The following is a 17,778-nucleotide window of genomic DNA, read 5'->3' as shown; positions in this document are numbered from 1 at the left end:
GCATACTATTACTGCATCAATAAAAGTTGATGGAAGCACCTTTATGTTTTAATTTTTTTCACTGCTTAGTGTACCTGTTCAGACATTTAAACTGACAGTGCTTTCTGTGTATGTGTTTCTGCTAGTGTGACAGAAATCAATCCCAATTTGAATAGCCAGTCTGTTACAAAGTTTTTCTCTCTCACTCCCATATTCAGACAGTTCTGCAGATGTGGCCATATATTTGTCAGTTTGTGGATAAACTCTTCCGTGACACCATCGAGCCAGCTGTCAAAGGAGCGAATGCACACCTCAGCTCTTTCTGCTTCTCCAAGATAGACATGGGGGATAAGGTCTGTAAGCACACATTCTGTGGGAGTTAATGTGTCTGTCAGTGTACACACATACATACACAAGCTACAGTGTCCTATTCACAGTATGTTACTGTGTCAAGCTACACACAGTCACACACATGTGCACACACAAAATCTTCCACAAGATAGCAAACAGTAACATTAAAATAATGTAATAAACAATTTTTAATCCTGTATGATTGTTTAAAAGATTAAGTGCTAATAAAATATGATGATGAAAGAATAAAGGGTCATGTTTGCTTCATTTCTAGTAGAGACATAACCACACACAACACAGTGTCTCTTCTTACTCTTTTCATAATAAAAATGGTGTTAAAACATGCCTACTACAGTCAGTTTTTCTGCAAATTGTCCTAGATTTCATGGAAATAGAAATCCTTAAAGCATCTTTTTTGTTTATGGACTATTTAGTTCAAGATCTTTGAATACATAAGTACCAAAAAGTATAAGATGCACAGTCACTATCTGTATTTCCTTTTTTCTCTCACTCACTCACTCACTCACTCACTCACTCTATCTTTGTCTCTCTTCTCCTCTCTCCAGCCTCTGAGAATCAATGGAGTGAAGGTCTACACAGAGAATGTTGACAAACGACAGATTATAATGGACCTGCAAATCAGGTGAGATGCACATGAAAGTGATAACTTTGTCTAACTATTTTTTTTAATGATCTAAACGTCCAGTCAGGATTTATTTCACATCACAGGACAGGTTCTAGTATTCCACCATAAAATGCTTTTGGAAAATAATATCTTCAGATAAGTATTTTTGTTGTAACACAATGTATACATTTCCTGTGGTTTGTGTTGGTGGACAGAGCAAGTTTCAGGTTGACTGTGATTCTTAAGCATCACTTGAATGTGTTTGCTTGATTGTGGGATTGTGTGTGTGTGTAGCTTTGTTGGGAACACAGAGATCGATGTGGAAATTAGGAAATACTACTGCAAAGCAGGAATCAAGAGCATACAGGTAAATATTGCATGTGGTGATATAGTACAGTTTTGTGTCTGTGCGTGTGTGTGTGTGTGTGTCTGTCTGTCTGTGCATGTGGGGGGGGTGTCTGTCTGTGCATGTGGGGGGGGTGTCTGTCTGTGCATGTGGGGGGGTGTGTGCGGGTGTATGTGTGCGCACGGGTGGGGGGGTGTGTCTGGGCATGTGTGGGGTGTGTGCGCACGGGTGGGGGTGTGTCTGTGGGTGTGTGTGTGTCTGTGCATGTGGAGGGGTGGTGTGTGTCTGTGCATGTGGAGGGGTGGTGTGTGTCTGTGCATGTGGAGGGGTGGTGTGTGTCTGTGCATGTGGAGGGGTGGTGTGTGTCTGTGCATGTGGAGGGGTGGTGTGTGTGTGAGATTTATTGTAGTACTGCAGTGCAGGTGAGCTTCATCTCTCCAAGTTCAGTACTATTTGCTTTTAACATTTCATAAGAGTACTGGTAATTATCTGAATGACTCTACACAGTGATGACCGTTTGTGTGTGTGTGTGTGTGTGTGTGTTGGGGGTATGTAAGATCTGAATATTGCTGAATTTGTTTGATGAGTAGGTGATCACAGGTTTATGTTCTTCTGTAGGTCAGCTGTTGGTTGCAGAGAATTAGGAAGGACAGAGATAGCGGATAGAGAAGGTAGAGAGAGTTGAATGTACTGTACACTACTAGTGTGCTGTACTTATGTACAGTCATGGCCAGTACAGTTGTTCAATATTTTGCCTAAGAACACTTCCATGAATAAGGAATGGTATCAGAACATCCTTCAAGAGCAACTTCTCCCAGCGATCTAGGAGCAATTTGGTGATGAACAATGCTTTTTCCAGCATAATGGAGTACCATGTCACAAAACAAAAGTGATAACCAAGTGGCTCTGTGAACAAAACATTGAAATTTTGGGTCCATGGCCAGGAAACTCCCCAGATCTCAATCCCATTGAGAGCCTGTGGTCAATCCTCAAAAAGAGGGTGGGCAAGAATGGGTTACCATTAGTCACGATTTTGCCCAGAGGCTGATATCCAGCATGCCAAGGGGAATTGCATAAGTCTTAAAAAAGGAAAGGTCAACACTGTAAATATTTCTTAAACTGGCTGTATTTGTTAATAAAGTTAAAAAACTTATGAAATGCATATAATTGTACTTCACTATACCATATAAACATCTGACAGAAGGATCTAAAAAAAAAACTGAGGCAGTAAACTTTGTGAAAATCTAAATTTGTACTAATATACTGTAGAGTACTACTTTGTTGTTCTAATGTACTCTAGGGTACTAATGTGCTGTAGAGTACTAGTATCATCATCTATCATCTATTTTTACTGCTACTTTATTTTAGAACATTACTGTTTTATTTAGTCATGACTTTTCCATCACGTTGAAAAAGCTCTAGTCTGTGTGTCTGTATCTGTGTGTCTGTATCTCTGGCCATGTCACACACTACTAAGCCTGCCATTTTATGGGATTTACCCAATATGCAATAACTTATTCGTAACCTATAGTGCTCATATTTTTAGTATTATGTCAGTACTGTATTTTCTCAAATAATGAGAAATGAGCTGTATTTATCATTACCATTTATCATTAGATGCCATTATAGATTATACACAGTGTACAAAACATTAGGGGTCCCTTCCCTTTGAATATGTACAACCCTATACCTCTTGGGAGCAGTTGAGTTGTTCACCTGTTGTTGGCGTAGGTGGTGGTGGTGGTAGTGGTAGTAGTAGTAGTGGTAGTAGTAGTAGTAGTAGCAGTATATACATCTACTGAGTTGTTATACACCTGCAATGATTGAACTTAGAAATTAGAAAGAAGACTGATAAATTGCAAGAAAAAGCAATGGTTCAGCCAGCAAACTGCAAAAAAAGTATAATTGTGTTATCATGGATAGCTGGTGCCAAACAGAATAGCAAATGACTGCTTTGCATTTTAAAAAGTTGTTTGTGATGAAAATGTTTTTAATGTTTTTATATTTTGTTTTGTTTTTAGCTACATGGAGTGTTAAGAGTGATCATGGAGCCATTGCTAGGAAACATGCCTCTGATTGGAGCACTATCTGTTTTCTTCCTCAAAAAGCCTGTAAGAGACACATGCACACGCACGTTCACCTTTAGACTCTTTTGCAGGTTGCTCAACATTCTTTGCATAACAGAATATATATAAACAATGGTTAGAATGTTTATATGCACACGCACATACCCAAGTTTGTTTTTATTTGTATTCCTTGTCTGGTCATGGAGATGTATGTGTTGCATATGTATTTTATTTATATGTAACTACCTGTAAATACATGTGTGTAACTATCTACAGGAAGTTTCTAAGCCTAACCCTAACTCTATCCTTAATCTTGGTGAACAAAAAGAAATATTCTTTGTTTCAGTTTAACAATAAAGTGACACACAGCTGGTTCTGACAAAGAAGTTATCCTTGTTTTTCTGTCATTTTATTTTATAATCAGTAGGAAAAAACTCACACTCTTGTCTAGTGTTTACAGGTCTTTAGGATCTAACCATGTGTTTATTTCAGTACAGACCATCAGTTATGCTGCTTTTAAGAATGCATTCTCAAGCTCTAATTGTGATGAGCTGTCCCACTACTTTTTTTTTTTTTAATCACCAGCACTCCTGACTGATTAGGAAAGTGATGATTAACTGAATCAGGGGTGTGCACTGTGCCTCTCCAACTTGAAAAGTCTGGTTCAGGGCTTGTTTATAGGTGACTCATGGAACTGTTATTGTCTTGGGTGTGTCAAGAATTAGGAGTAGACCCTAAAATTGCTCTATGAAATTGCTCTCTGGTATGCGCAGATTCAGTAGCGCACACACATACCCTCAGTTAAATGCTTTACACTGTAACACAGCATCTCACACTCATCACATCTGTAGCCTCAGCAGGTCCCAACCACACGCAGGTCTGCAGTTTTACATTGAAGCTGAGGAGAGTCGGTCTGGTTGTGAACACCACTAGCAAAAGCAGAAGAAACAACAAATTCTTCCTTGCAGATACTTGCAATATCTTGGATTAGTGGAGTGATTTGAAGAAAATGAGTTGCATTTGAAACCCATTCCCCTTCCATATCTTTGCTTGCAGGGTCACTGTTTACTAGAATATTGACCCCAGTAGCTCCCATGGTCCATCCTACACTCCTTCAGCAATTAAATAATAATATATATCAAGAACAATGGAGCTTTTCACATTACTTTTATATATGTTGAATTTAGTTGGTTGTCAGTACTGGTCATCTCATTGCACAGAATTGCAGAATTCTGTACATTTATATTTAGATTTACATCACTTATTGGACATTCTTCTCCAGAGCAACTCAAAATAGTGCTTTGTTTCTGTAAGGGTTTTTGTTGTTTTTTAGCTGAGACAAGCTATAAATCCAAAATAGATTTATTTTAATAATTTGTTTACTTTCTCACAAGAACAAGGTCATTCTGTTAGCTGAGTTTCATTTCTGTTTGAATTGAATAGTTCACCCTTATTGGTAGGTGACTGTGCATCATTTGTCAATAAAAAGTGCAGTGTATTTTTGGAAATAGAGCCGTGCTCAGTGATTAAATGTCCCATTAGTCTTATAATAACCTCCCTTGTGCTCTGTGCCATCTCTAGACTCTCTAAGCAGCTAGACCGTTACGAGCATGGCCATATTTGGTGAAGAATGCCTGTGAAGTTTTTTATGCTTTGTATTCAGTGTGTGCTTGTGTGAGCTTTTTCTTTCATTGTGTGTGTGTGTGTGTGTGTGTGTGTGTGTGTGTGTGTGTGTGTGTGTGTGTGTGTGTGTGTGTGTGTGTGTGTGTGCGCGCGCGTACGCATGTGTTTGCGTGTTTGCGTCATCCCTGCCCAAAGGGTTTGGGTGGATACTTGTATACCATGATAAGGGTGCGGCACCTCTTTGGTTGGGCTGTGTGTGAGTGTTTTAAAATACAATAAAATGCTTCAACAGCACATCGATATACCAAACATAGTACAGTAATGGATTTTGTATCATGCAACTTTCTATATTATTTTGTGATACATTTGTTAAAGCCATCACTTTACCTAACCCAGGGAGTGTGTGTCTAGTTGTTTTTGGCTATTGAATTGATTATCAGATAAGTGAATGCTTGAACACTTGTACTGTCTGTGTGTTTTCTGAACCTTTGTGTTATACTTACACACAGGCCTCCTTGCTATGTTGTCCATCCTGCTGAGCTGACATCTAGGGAGTTTGTTGCAGAACTGTTCTGCATTTCTTCTAAACTCTCATTACCTTGGTTTAGTTCTTGTAGTGGACATTGCAAAGCCAGCATCAGAAATTTCATTTCTACATTGTATGTTTAATGCCATGACTACTGAGTTACTGGTTAAAGGGCATAAAAGGACAATATTGTATTCCATTCATTTTGTAGAGTAATTTATAGTTATTCATGTTCATTGCAGTCAAGGATTGGAAAGCATTTATTATACATATAGTTGGCCTATTATCTCCCTGCATTCCATATTGGAAGTCTTCTTGCCAATAAATATTTAAACAATTGTACACATGCATCATGCCCCCCCCCCACCCCCACACACACACACACAAAAACAAACACTTTTGTCATCTAGTGGTCTAAAATTCCACATATGGAAATGGTGATGCAAACCATTTCATAGCAGCATCATGGTCTCTAAACCAGCAGCACACTAAAACTCTTCCACCACACAGTCTGGAAGCCTGTGCATTACTTCCTCAGAAGTGGAAATGCAAAGGAAAATGATCTTTAGATCATTTAGCTCTTTAGATTTTCATGACTTGCAGGTCTTTGGATGGCCTAGCACTCTTACAGTCATGCAGCCATTCCATGTTACTGTAGGATTAACTAAACTGTATAAAACAGTTTCAGAATAGTAACTGTATATTAGAGGGTACTTGAAGATGAGACACATAGTGAAGCACTGTCGTCACGTCATCTGAGAGTTTTGTTGACCCTAGGCATTCAGGTTTTTGGCACTGGATGATGACTTTATTGAGGTGACAAAGGCACAGTTAGAAGTCATCTGCGAACTTGTCCATTTTCCCTTCCAGAATAACAGGTTTGTAGACAGTTTCTGCCTGGTGTTCATGAAGCCTTAAAGTCAACATTACTTTTTGGTGCATAGATGACAGGGCTTACTTTAGGGATAATTTCAGATACTAATGCACACCTAGAGTAATCAATTGAGCATCAAGTCTGATGCTGATCAAAACTTTTAACTTTTGAACATAGTTTCAGAAACCTGGAGGTTGGTGCTCTGCAAGGCAACTGTGCTCTGTGTTGGCATGTGTAGGGGTGTTTGTGTACATAGGTAGGTGTGTGTGTGTGTGTGTGTGTGTGTGTGTGTGTGTGTGTGTGTGTGTGTGTGTGTGTGTGTGTGTGTGTGTGTGTGTGTGTGATGGCTAGACCATGCACCACTAATCTTCTATTTTCTGTAATTTATAAGACAATTTTATTTACATATTACGCTGTATTTACAAATTAATATAACGAATATGAAAAACAATTTTAATATGATCTTAGATTATATACAGTGTACAAAACAGTAAGGCAATAGTCTCTCAGTGAAAACACAGCTAAAAATCCGAACAGTAACATTAGCACTGCTGACGTACTTATATGATAGGATAAAAGACGGGGACAGAGCTGTCATCACAGTCAGAGTTGTCAAGGTGATTATGGAGCAAGAGATTGCAATGCCTCTTTAGGTAATTTCTGTATTTTTAAAAATGTTATCCCTCAATACTGTACTATAATAGTGAATTTGTATTGACACGAGAAACATAAGATTACTGTCATAAACTGCTTAAGCTATTTTATGTTGGTTTTTTTTTTTCTTTAGTCATTCTTTACCAGTTGCCTTACACATGCATATAGCAGGTCCTACACTGTTTATCTAGCAACGATGTATTCTGTCTATGTAACTTGATTTCACTTGTGAGCTAATTATTAGGCAATAGGTGAATGCTCGCTGCTCTAACAAATATTTCAACATCCAGCTTCACTTTAGATAACCTCCAGGACCACTTGTACACTGTCCCAGTGTACAAATATGTGTGTCTGTTTTTCAGATGTTGGATATTAACTGGACCGGTCTGACCAACATACTGGACATTCCAGGACTAAAGTAAGTAAAAGACTTGATGTTGTGTTGTGTTGTGTTGTACCTCTTTTAGATGATAATGGTTTACTCACTTATGCTTAGGCACTAGATGTAAATAGTACAGAGCTACATATTTTTCATTTATGGCCCTTTTCAGGGTTATAACCATATTTGCCTCAGGGTAAGTACACCGAACATAACGAGCTCCACAAAAACTCACATCAACTTCAAAATCACCAATTATAAAATAGACTTCAAAGGTCTAGATTAGAACATGCGTGAAGCACATCTTATGTGCTTAATAAGATGGATTTCAGGGCTTGATGAATAGCATGTCTCAAAATTGAAATTTATGAAAGACAGTGTAAAAATGCATACATGCAAACACAATTTTTCTTACAATCAGGTGTGCTAGTTCTTGGAGCATCCTCTCTGGCATGACCTACTTTTTAAACTCACATACACATTTACAAGCACACTCACATTTTCAAAGGCTGCTCTGCTTGTGGAACTGCTTGTAAGAGTATACCCCCAGGCAACCACATTGAGAGAGGAATCATATTTCTTTGCGAATTTGCATCATTCAACTAAACACTCTGCACTGTGGGACGGTTATTGTGTAATTCAGATCGCTGCTGTGTGACAGCACATTGAATTCAGCTATTTTTAAATTTAGTTTACTGAATTCACCGCTGCACAGTTAATTAATTTAAGCCCTGCACTGTTAGACTGGGTTTGTGGGTGTGGGTGTGGGAGTGTGTTTAATGATGCAGTGGGTGGAGTGTTTGTTGCTGCCCTTTATACCATAGCACATTTTGATTTCAAAAGTTGAGTCCGTAATAGGTTTACCATTGAAATCCTGTTTAGTTTCTACACTTCTCTTTTTGTCTTGCTTTCACACACTTTGTTAATATAAAGGGTGTTGCCTGTGTGTCGTAGTTTAGTCTTTTTGCCACCATATTTCTCTCCATCGCATTCACGTACAAATTTGAACACACACTCCCAGTCAGATATTATTGCCCTCTGGTGGCCAACTTGAAGATTTGCACCATAATGTTCATTAAACAGGCTTAAAGCTTAAAATAAATGTAGAATTCATCTTAAAAGATGGCCATCTTGCCAAATTAAGTGATGTTTCTTGGGATCGCAATGGACTACTGGCTCATATAAGGCTATGTTAGATAGCGAGCTACCTACCTTTTGACAGAAATGTGGATAGCTAATGTCAGACAATATGTTCAGCTAAAAAGGCTAGTTTCAAAGTACAACAAATAAATATTTTTTGGAATACTATTCTACAGAACAAGTAGCTACCTTTTACTTGCTAAACTGCTCATAATACGAACAATAGCAACCTAGATAAACAGATGTACTGTCAAATTGACCAGTTACACTTATAGCTAAAGTTTAGCCGTGTACTCGGTGTATATGACAGTTTTGATCCTCAGACATATCTGCATTTGAAACACTAAACTGTGTAATATGGAGATATTGCATGCTAAAAACAATTCCTGTTATTAATTAGTGAATTAAATAATGCAAATTGACAGTGTGAATGGACCTTAGAGAGTCTGAATAACTACTGTCATTAATGTTGCACTGTGATGAGTTAGTTATTTATGAAGGTAGTTAATTTTGATCGGGGAGAAAATAAGATGATTGCATAAACCTAATGGGTTAGGAAGAAGCTGTATTTTAAAATCACTATAGACTTTAAGAGGATATTCAAATGCCTTCATGGTGTTGCCCAACTATACTTCAGTGAACTGAATGTTACCAACAGTAACATGCTAATTATAGCTGCTACCCAGCTAAAGAGAGTCTAGACCTTTTCTTGCTGTAGCCCTAAGCTGTGGAATTCTCTACTTTATTCTGTTGTGTATTTCTGTTGTTCTTTGCTTTATAATGTATTTTTTAAACTTAATTTATTCAATTATATTGTGATTTATGCTTTAAAAATGTTTGTTCCTCTTGTATCGTTCTATGAAACGCATCAAAAACCTTGCTTAAAAGGTAAAAAGGGTTATATAAATAAAGCTTATTATTATGATAAATAAAGGTTTATGCACCTGGTACTTGACCAGATGCTGCAGTACCATGCTGCAAAAATATGAAGACTTATTGAGGCCTTGAGCAGAGGTCTGAGGTCCTTGCTGATTCTGCACATCTTCATTTTTCCTTATCACTGTAAGGGATAAGTGGGACATGGGTACTGCACTGGGCTGATTTTACTATGCCTTCATGCACCACTGTATAAAGAGCATGGCCAAGTATTTTTTTCAGGCCCAGCAGCTTTGAGTCATTTTTAAATCACGGAACAGATACAGCTCTTGCTTAATGTTAATTGGTTCTTGTTCAGGAGACACTGCCTTTCTCAGTGCATTAGAGTTGCCATGCATATAACTCATGAAGAAGTGCTTCAGCCTTTATAAAAGAGGGCTTCATTGTATACCTATCCTTGCAACCTAGGCAGTCTTGGTGCTCTTTGTTGTTGAGGTGAAATCTTTCCATGCAATGCAAAGAGCACATCTGTACCTTGATCTAAAGGCAGCATTTCCTGTTCTGAGCAACATCAAGACCTTGCAGTTCATCCGCAGATTCTGATTTGGCTGCAGTCTGTTGGTTTTGGTGACTGGTTTTGGGCAGTACCAAGTGAACAGTCATCCTCAAATATAAATTATTTTACAATGCAGCTTCATTGTACATTCCTGGAGTATTGGTATGGTGTCTGAGAGGCCATATCCAAATCAGTTTTGTGGTAGACATTCCTTGTTCCTGCTACATTCTGTATGTTAACAGCAGAACCATGTGATATTATTTAAATTGTATAAATGTTATCAAGGATGTTTTCACCAAAGGACAGGAGGAATTTTCCCATAATTTTCTTGAAGTAAAATTTGCCTGGTTTTAGACACAAACAGTGATGATGGTTCCTGTGAGGTTTGCAGATCATCAGTTCATCTAACAATATATTTGTATACATCTGGGCTGAAACTGATTGATTAAATTGCATTTTCCTTTCGTCTTAATTTAAATATAACACATAAATGCACATTTTTATTATTCTGCCACAGTGACTGCATTTCTATCCACAATGCACATTAATGTTTGTGTTCGATAGAGGTAAGGTAACTGGACTGTATAGTAAGGCAGGCTCTAAGGGGTGGTTTGTCCTCCTTTGGAGTGTTGGTGGTGATAACGCTTTAGGCACATTTGCACACCAGCACGTTCACTAGGCACATTAATATATAGACTCAGGCTTGTCCATTGCAGACAGCAGGCTATGCATTGGAGATATGGAGAATGAAGTATGAAGTGAGATGTATGTGGAGGGTTTGAAGAGCAAAGTATAGAGCATGAGAAGTAGGGTATCAGGTCAAGGATGCATACTTCACACACTGAATGTGGAGAACAAGGAGCAATCACTGTCTACATACTCTCCGATGTCTCTCCTGGACCTATCATCACAGCTCTCTGATGTAGCGTGTCGTTACTCCTTGACGAAGTATTTAAGAGCAGTCTTTCCAACAGCTTGGTTCGTTACTTTTTATTTTTTACCTTTAGGTTGTTGTTGTTGTTGTTGTAGTAATCACACACATAGGCCTAACCTTTTTGCTCATATGTAAGGACCTTAGATATATATATAGGTGTTTCATTTCACACAATTCCATTTGAATATTCCCTCCTGCAGATAGGTAGCTAGTTGTCTCAGTTGGAAACATTGTTTAGTTAGCCATTAACTAAGTTAGTTAATTCATGGTACATGAAGCTGGATAGTAGGTTACTGATTTTTAAAAATACATTCAATGGATTTATGAATGAGAGTAGTTGTATAATCTACAACTTGAGAAAGAGGAGAAACATTTAAAGGAGTTGGGAGGAGAGGATGGGGTAGAGGGGGATAGAGATAGAAGGACAAATTAGCAGATCTTGTTGATTTTAAGGAAGATGACAGTCTTCAGGGTTTGGTGGGAGGGGGGTGAGACTAGAAGAAAAACTTGGAGCTTGCATAACTTAGATGCTGGTGCTTCCAGGTGTTTCAGTGTTGAAGGATGATGTTATTATTTATTAACAACAATACTATAATAAATAATACATCTCACTAAAGGGAAAGGATTTACCTCTGCATATTCTTTAGAGCTCTCAAATTTTAAATACTTGCAATTATTCCTTAAACTAAATGAAATATTTTCCACCCATGTGTACCAAAGGGGTTGACTGCAGCTGATTTTCAATGTTTTTTCTTTTTTTTTTTTTCTTTTCTTTTTTTTTTTCTTTCTTGTAGATGTGCCACTTGCAGGACTTCTTAAATGCTGTACTTCAAAGATTTCATAATTTGAAAACTAATTTCCTGCCATTCTAAAATGTAAAAAAAATGGCAGAGATAAGGTATTCATAAAGTACATCCATAACCATAAACATATAAACAAAAATCTATTTGTTATGTGAAGATGTCCAGATATTGTGACCAAGCTTTAGAAAATTGTTGTTTTTATTTACTTAGAAGTACATTTGGGTAGGCAGCTTGGATATCTGCTTTGCTCTCCTCATTTTCTCCTCTCCACTTATCTTCTCCTCTCCAGGCCTTTCTCTTTCTCTCCTGTGGTGCTATATTCTAATCTCCATTCCTGTCTTTGTTTTCGTGTCCCATGATCTCCAGTCATCTCTTTTCTCCTTTCCTCTGCTGTTCTCATCTCTTCCCCAGGTCTTTCCTCCTGTTCTCCAGTCATTTCCTCTCCTCTTCCAGTTTTTCCTCTCCCAAGCTCTGCAGTCATCGCCTCCTTTCCTCAACTTTCCTCACCTTTCTAAGTCTCTTCTCTCTCCTGGTTTCCAGTCATCTCTTCTCTCCTTTCCATTTCTTGGCTCTCCTTGCCTCTCTAGGTTTCTCCTGTTCTCTGCTCTTTGATCATCTCTTCCCTGCTCTCCATGTCTGTCCTTGTCTCCTCTCTAGTCATCTTGCTCACGTACATGTCACCTTATCTTCCTACCCTAACAGAGCAGGTAATATGAAATAAATGTTATTGGTCAACTACTTTTATTTCTTGCCATGTTAAGAAATGGATTATTGACCGTTTCTTATCTGATTATATCAAACACTGACTCATCTCTTGTACTACTGTTTTCTTCTATTAGTACTTTTTTGTTTACTTCTAGTCTTCTATTAGTAGTCATTTTCCTATTGTGCTCAACTTGAAACTGATTAAAAAACTGGCAAATATCACTGCCCCCTTCCTCTTGCTTATGATGACTAACTGTGATTGAAAGCTGACTGGAATAAAAAATAAAACTGCTTGCACTTATAACTTTAATCAAACACTAATAATCATAAGAAAGCACAGATACATGGGATAGTATACAAATATGCACTAAATGAAAGCTACTACCATCTACATGTTACATGTGTTGCTATAATGATTGACCCTTTACTGAAGCTTCATGTGGGATTTCTAAAAAACATAAAGATGTTACCTTTAGTTGAATGCATACACGGCCACTGTTGTGGCTAATTAATTTTCCAGGTAACTGAGCTAGCTAGCTACCTATGATAGTTAGCTAATATTAGTGATGCTTGGTTGATTTAGCATTAGCAAATCATCCTATTTATTTCCACGTCATACAATTAATGACACTTTAGTAAAGTTATTTATTTCCTCAATTACAGTTCCACAGCAAAATGACATATTAACATTAATGTTATCTACCTTTCCATGCAAGTCAAAGACATTAGCTATAAAGACTTTGCTGAAGTGATGTGCTAGTATGGAGGTATGGTGTTACAATAAGTATCCCATCAATAACTGGTGGGAACATTTTTATTTATATGTTTTACTTCGCTATATTGGGAGGGACATTTTGAGCATATCTGACATGGATTGATAAACATTCATAAATATTGATACATATTGGTAAGAGTGTATTTACAATATATTGCCATATCATTGTTTTATACAGAACCCTAGTGTAGGCTAAGACCGAGAATTCAGTCTTTTAAAAGTTTAAACATTAAGAATGGTAAGAATGGCAAACTGATGGCATACCGTTTTACAGAGATTTTTTAAATCATTTTTATTAACTGATTTATTTGAGGCACATGGCAGTTACTCAGGTAAATAAGATTGAGACTAGTTGGTTGCTTGATTTATTAATTGGCAGTGTGACTTTTGAATGTGCTGTAGTTCAGGACAACAGTAATCTTTAGCTTCAGTAATAATTCCCCCTCTCCACCCCCCCTTCTCTTGTTCTCAGTGATCTGAGTGATGGAATAATTGAGGACATTATCTGCAGTTACCTTGTGCTGCCCAACAGAATCACCATTCCACTGGTTGGAAATGAAGAAATCCTGGCCCAACTACGCTTTCCTGTGCCTATGGTATGAACACACATGCACACACACATGCACACACACATGCACACACACACACACATGCACACACACACACACACACATACATACATACATACATACATACATACATACATACATATACGAGAGAGAGAGAGAATATTCTAAATTGTAGTCAAGTACACAAGGTTTTCAGAGAAACGGGAAGTTTCAGAAAGAGGTCTTTCATCAGCTGTGCAAGTAAAGTGCTTCTGAATTTGTAAGAGGAGGAACCAGTTTACTGAAACATTCTGCATCCTGATCAGTAGAGGCTGGGCTCTACCACACTAGGCAGGACCCCAGATGCAGGATGTGCAAAGATGTACCCGAGACAATCAAGCACATAACAGTGGGATGCAAGGTGCTAGCAGGCAGGGCATACATGGAATGCCGTAATCAAGTGGCTGGCATAGTGTACAGAAACATATGTGCGAAGTACGAGCTGAAAGTTCCAAGGTCTAAATGGGATATACCCCCAATGGTGGTGGAAAATGACCATGCTAAGATCCTGTGGGACTTCCCAATAGAGACAAACAAGATGGCTAACCAACCAGACATAGTTGTGGTAGACAAACAGCAGAAGAGGGCTGTCGTGATAGATGTGGTAATCCCAAGTGATTGCAACATCAGAAACAACATCAGAAACACGAAAAGCTTGAGAAATACCAATGGCTGAAAGAAGAGTTAGAAAAGATGTGGAGGTTGAAGGCAACTGTGGTTCCCTTTGTAATCAGAGCACTAGGGGCTATAAACCCCAAACTGGGAGAATGGCTCCAACAGATACCAGGAACAACATCCGAGATCTTGGTCCAGAAGAATGCTGTCCTGGGAACAGCTAAGATACTATGCAAGACTCTCAGGCTCCAGGCCTCTGCTAGAGTATCTGAGCTTGAAGAAAAAAGACCGCCCACCTTGCTATTATTGGTTTGGACCCTATTTTGCCTTCACAACTGCCTTATTTCTTTTGTAGCATAGAAACATTCCTCAGAGATTTTGGACCATATTGACATGATTGCATCACACAGTTGCACATCCATGATGCAAATAATCTGTTCCATGACATCCCAAAGCTGCTTTATTGGATTGAGATCTGCTGACTGTGGATGCCACTGAGTACAGTGAACTCATTGTTATGTTCAAGAAACCAGATTGAGGTCATTTTAGATTTGTGATTTAACACATTATCCTGCTGGAAGTAGGCATCAGAAGATGGGTGCACTGGTCACTGTGGACCCAGTCAGGGGATGGACATGGTCAGCAACAATACTCAGGTAAACTGAGAGGTTTAAATGATGCTAAAAATGGGCCAACCTGGAGCCAAGGAACTATTCTCCACACTACCAACAGCAACCTAAACCGCTGATACAAGGCAGGGTGGATCCATGTTTTCATGTTGTTTACACTAAATTCTGACCCCATCATCCAAGTGTTGTAGAATAAATCAAGAATTATCAGACCATGCAATTTTCTGTTGTCCAATTTTGATGAGCCCATGTACATTTTGGCCTCACTTGCCTGTTCTTAGCTGATAGGAGTGGCACCCAGTAAACTAAGAACAGATCTACTGTCATGGCCAAAAGTTTTGACACTAGCACAAATTTTGTTTTTCTACATTGTTTACTGCTTCAGTTTTTGTGGTGGCAATTTGCATTAACCCTAGATTGTGAAGAGTGATCAGAGAAACTGCAATTAATTGCAAAGTCATTCCTTGCCAGGAAAATTAACTTAATCACAAAAAATACTGCACTCTAGCCACTGCATATCAGCCCTGCCAATATCATTTCAGTGATCTTCTCGTTAGCTCAGGAAAAAGTATTAATGAAGACAAGGCAGCTGATATCACTCTGTCATGCTGATTAGAAGAGCAGACTGGTTGCTTTAAAAGGGTGGTAGTGCTTGAAGTTTTCTTCTGTTAACCATGGTTACCTCAAAGGAAAGATGTGCAGTCATCATTGCATTGCATCAAAAGGGCTTCACAGGCAAGGACATTGCTGCTTGTAAGATAGCACCTTGGATCACCACCAGTGCAGAGTTTGCTCAGCAATGGCAGAAGGCACAGTGAGGGGAAGGCTTTTGGAGGATGGCTTGATGTTAAGAAGGACAGCAAAGAAGCACTTCTATGAATAAGGAATGGTATCAAAACATCCTCCAAGAACAATTTCCCCCAACGATCAAGGAACAATTTGGTAATGAACAATGCTACTCCATCCTGCTGGAAAAATCATGTCACAAGCTAAAAGTGATAACAAGTGACTCTGTGAACAAAACATTGAAATTTTGGGTCCATGGCCGGTTAAGATTTTGCCCAGAAGTTGACATCCAGCATGCCAAGGCAAATTGCAGAAGTCTTAAAAAAGAAGGGTCAACACTGTAAATAAGTCTTTGCTTAAACTGGATGTATTTGTGAATTTGTCATCTGACAACATAATAATTTAAAAAAAAAAACAAAAAAAACAGTAAACTTTGGAAAAACCAAAATTTGTGTGTCTCAGCTTTTGGCCACAACTGTACTGCTGCTGTAGCCTATCTGCGTTAAGATTCAATGTCTTGTGCATTCAGAGATGCTCTTCTGCATACCTCTGACCATTTCTGTAAACTCTAGAGTTGGTTGTGTGTGAAAATCCCAGTAGATAGCATTTTCTTAAATACTCAGCCTATCTAGCACCAACAACTATGTCACATTCAAAGTCATTGAGATCATCTTTATTCCCCATTCCAATGCTTGATTTGAACAAGTCATTTTGACCATGTCTACATGCTGCCATGTGATTGGTTGACTAGATATTTGTGTAAACAAACAGTTGAGCAGGTGTGGCTAATAAAGTGTACCTAATTAAGAACAGGTGTACCTAATACAAATTTTAACATCACAATGTAAAAACTCATCAGACACTACCTTGCATCTACACTTAATTGGCTTCTTTATTAAGTACATGTGTCTTTGAAGTGCATTTCATAAGTGTTCTGTTTGGCAGCAAACCTCTACTCTGATCAGTAGCCCCTTGTAAGATCAAGGTACCAGGCAAGGGTATGGCCTACAATAGACATACAGACCTGATTCATTCATAACTGGTCATTTGTTCTCCATGTACCAGAGTTTAACATTTTCTATTTATCTGTGACTACTCTTACCATGCTTGTGGATTCCATTCAGAATTGTTCTATTTTGTTTTTATACACCAATTTAAACTCAGTTAAATGAATGACACTTCTTGTTTTGTGTGTGTGCGCATGCATGCGTGTGTGTGTGTGTGTGTGTGTGTGTGTGTGTGTGTGTGTGTGTGTGTGTGTGTGTGTGTGTGTGTGTGTGTGCATGCGTGTATGTTTGTGGTGTATTTGCAGGGTGTTTTGAGAGTGCATTTCCTGGAGGCTCAAGACCTTATAGCTAAGGACACATATCTGGGCGGTCTGATCAAAGGAAAGTCTGATCCATATGGAGTCATTAAGATCGGCAATCAGCTCTTCCACAGCAAAGTCATCAAGGATTGCCTGAACCCCAAATGGAATGAAGTGTTTGAGGTTCGATTTATCAAGTAATTTTTATATAATGTATGCCATGAACTGAAAGTCATGAGATTAAAAGGCATTGTGGCCCAAGTATGGTAAGATGGCAGAGCAAGGATTACTTTGAATTTTTTCACTAACAGCAAAATTGAGCATAACATTACAGTGCTTTGAGGAAATTATGGATCATTAAAATACCAAATGAAATCTAATGTATGAGCTTTATGAGCCTCGATGAATTTGGATAGATTTGTTACATGATAGCTGATTGATTGTAATTTCTAATCAATACAGCACACTAGGTTAGTAAAGTGGATTGCAGTCTAATTCTGTTAATCATTCAGATATAAGTGAAGAATAGAAATTAAAATGATATATATTTTTAAAAAAACTTTTCTCATGTCATATTGAACACCCAGTTTTACATGCTGTGTGTGCGTTTCTGTGTGCATGT

The 17,778-nt window shown here is 38.3% G+C and overlaps 1 protein-coding gene across 8 annotated transcripts in view; it reads left to right on the top strand.

The window, feature by feature from the left end:
• esyt2a (extended synaptotagmin-like protein 2a) overlaps window positions 1-17,778 on the top strand; it is a 41,148-nt gene that overhangs the window by 5,733 nt on the left and 17,637 nt on the right. For all 8 annotated transcript variants that reach the window (XR_014125837.1, XM_081722766.1, XM_081722765.1 and 5 more), the window contains exons 3-9: window positions 198-332; window positions 897-973; window positions 1,250-1,322; window positions 3,323-3,412; window positions 7,407-7,462; window positions 13,685-13,808; window positions 17,163-17,339. Coding sequence is in view for 7 of the 8 variants with exons in the window: in XM_081722766.1 (XP_081578892.1) it covers window positions 198-332; window positions 897-973; window positions 1,250-1,322; window positions 3,323-3,412; window positions 7,407-7,462; window positions 13,685-13,808; window positions 17,163-17,339 (732 nt within the window). In the remaining variant the exon portion in view is untranslated. The remainder of the gene's footprint in view (window positions 1-197; window positions 333-896; window positions 974-1,249; window positions 1,323-3,322; window positions 3,413-7,406; window positions 7,463-13,684; window positions 13,809-17,162; window positions 17,340-17,778) is intronic.

Source organism: Electrophorus electricus, chromosome 11, assembly GCF_041902795.1.
Source record: "Electrophorus electricus isolate QZ-2024a chromosome 11, ASM4190279v1, whole genome shotgun sequence".
Lineage (NCBI taxonomy): Eukaryota > Metazoa > Chordata > Actinopteri > Gymnotiformes > Gymnotidae > Electrophorus > Electrophorus electricus.
This window is presented reverse-complemented; position numbering and strand designations above follow the sequence as displayed.